This window comes from Alligator sinensis, unplaced genomic scaffold (genome assembly GCF_000455745.1).
Source record: "Alligator sinensis unplaced genomic scaffold, ASM45574v1 scaffold73_1, whole genome shotgun sequence".
Lineage (NCBI taxonomy): Eukaryota > Metazoa > Chordata > Crocodylia > Alligatoridae > Alligator > Alligator sinensis.
Genome location: NW_005841838.1, coordinates 4150690 through 4152669, shown reverse-complemented (window position 1 = coordinate 4152669; position 1980 = coordinate 4150690). Strand labels below are relative to the sequence as shown.

General features: G+C 45.4%; 1 protein-coding gene across 1 annotated transcript in view; it reads left to right on the top strand.

Moving 5' to 3' along the window:
* Nucleotides 1-1980, top strand: part of LOC102383324 — a 186712-nt gene that overhangs the window by 126226 nt on the left and 58506 nt on the right. The window contains exon 42 of the mRNA XM_014519708.2: nucleotides 1421-1777. Coding sequence (XP_014375194.2) covers nucleotides 1421-1777 — 357 coding nt within the window. The remainder of the gene's footprint in view (nucleotides 1-1420; nucleotides 1778-1980) is intronic.

The window sequence follows — 1980 nt, the reverse complement described above, 5'->3', positions numbered from 1 at the left end:
AGGAAGAACCAGCAGCATACCTACAGGCTGGGGAACTCCCTTCTTGTCAGTGCAGAGGCAGAAAAGGATCTTGGAGTCATTATTGATGCCAAAATGAACATGGGTCGACAGTGTGGGTTTGTGGTCAGGAAGGCCAACTGCAACTTGTCATGCATCCACAGATGCATCTCAAGCAGGTCCAAGGAGGTGATCCTCCCCCTCTATGCGGCACTGGTCACGCCGCAGTTGGAGTACTGCATCCAGTTCTGGGCACCGCACTTCAGGAGGGATGTGGACAGCATTGAGAGTGTCCGGAATAGGGCAACCCACGTGATCAGGGGGCAGCAGGGCAGGCCCTATGAGGAGAGGCTAAGGGACCTGAACCTATTCAGCTTCCACAAGAGAAGGCTGAGGGGGGATCTAGTGGCCTGTTACAAACTAGTCAAGGGGGACCAGCAGGCATTGCGGGAGTCCCTGTTCCTCCGAGCACTACCAGGAGTGACTAGAAATAATGGTCACAAGCTGGCAGGGGGTAGATTTAGACTAGACATCAGGAGGCGCTACTTCACAGTCAGGGCGGCTAGGATCTGGAACCAACTTCCAAGAAAAGTGGTGCTGGCTCCTACCCTGGGGGTCTTTAAGAGGAGGCTGGATGAACACCTTGCTGGGGTCATTTGACCCCAGCATTCTTTCCTGCCATGGCAGGGGGTCGGACTTGATGATCTGTCAAGGTCCCTTCCAACCCTACAAACTATGAAACTATGAAATTTTTGGTGTTGAAATTTTCTTCTACAAGCTCTCCTTTCATCTTTCCTATTCGGTAGCTTGTCTGTGGACATCCACACAACTTGAACTGTTCAAAAAGAACAGTCCATATATTCAAGATCTTTTTGAGTATGTAATTAAAATATGTTTGCTGTGGGCAACATGGATGGGAAACTAAAGTTACCTTGAAGAAGGTAGTAGCTAAGGTTCTGTTGATGCTTATCTGGTACAAACAAGAAATGCAGCTAGACTAGACCCAGTTTTGCCCTTGAGTGGGTCTAGTCTCTGGTACTACTGGTGTAATTTCCTTTGAAGTTAATGGGGAATCGAACCTATCTGAGAGTAGACTTGAGCCTATATCATGCTTCCTATACTGGTAGAGCTAACCCTGGTTTTAAGAAAATCTGAGTTTCATCTTTTATTATTATTCTGAAGGGAGTGGGGAAACGTGGCATTTTTGGGGCCCAATTCTCCATTTATCTATCTGTGGAATGGATATAAAATTCAAATGCTCCTCTTGTGCTGACAATAGTGTTTTGCAACCAATTAAATGAGATTAAATGGCTGCATTATATTCAGTGCAGTGAATAATCAGACCTCCCAGTGAGTCTGCTTTGAAGTAAGATCTGGTTTTACAAAGGAACAAAATTGACAACATATTTTCTCTCTAATTTAGAATCCAGTGAGAGTTTCAGTTAATGGGTCACTGTTCACCAGCAACTCTACAGCCAACTTAGTAGGACATGTTTCTTCTAATGATGCCTTTGTCTACCTGCACCTCCATGCCATCTGTGGCATCCAGCACAGCATGGAGATTGGCTTCAAGCATTCCTTGCCTCAGCTTGAGTCTCTGGGCATTGCCCAGGAGAACCAAATGAAGATATCGGCTTTGAGAGGAGATACATATAAGGGCTTGCTAAATATTGCCTTTGGATCATGCTCCTTCAAAACAGATGGAGAAGTGAAACCAAGAAATAATGAAACAGATACAGAATGGATGTTTACTTTGATGAATAAGTGCATTACCTTGGAGGTAATTATCTAGGTTGTTTTCTATATGGGATCCTAAGGTGTACAAGCTTGTGACACTACTCCAGTAGAACTTATGTGGGGTGGACAGACAATGAGCTCTAGGCAGCTGCCCACAAGAGGTGCTCTTACAGAGAATTGCCGCTTGAAGATACAGGAGCTAGTAATAGCCTGTTTGGATTGACCAAATGGCGCTCTCAAGATGAA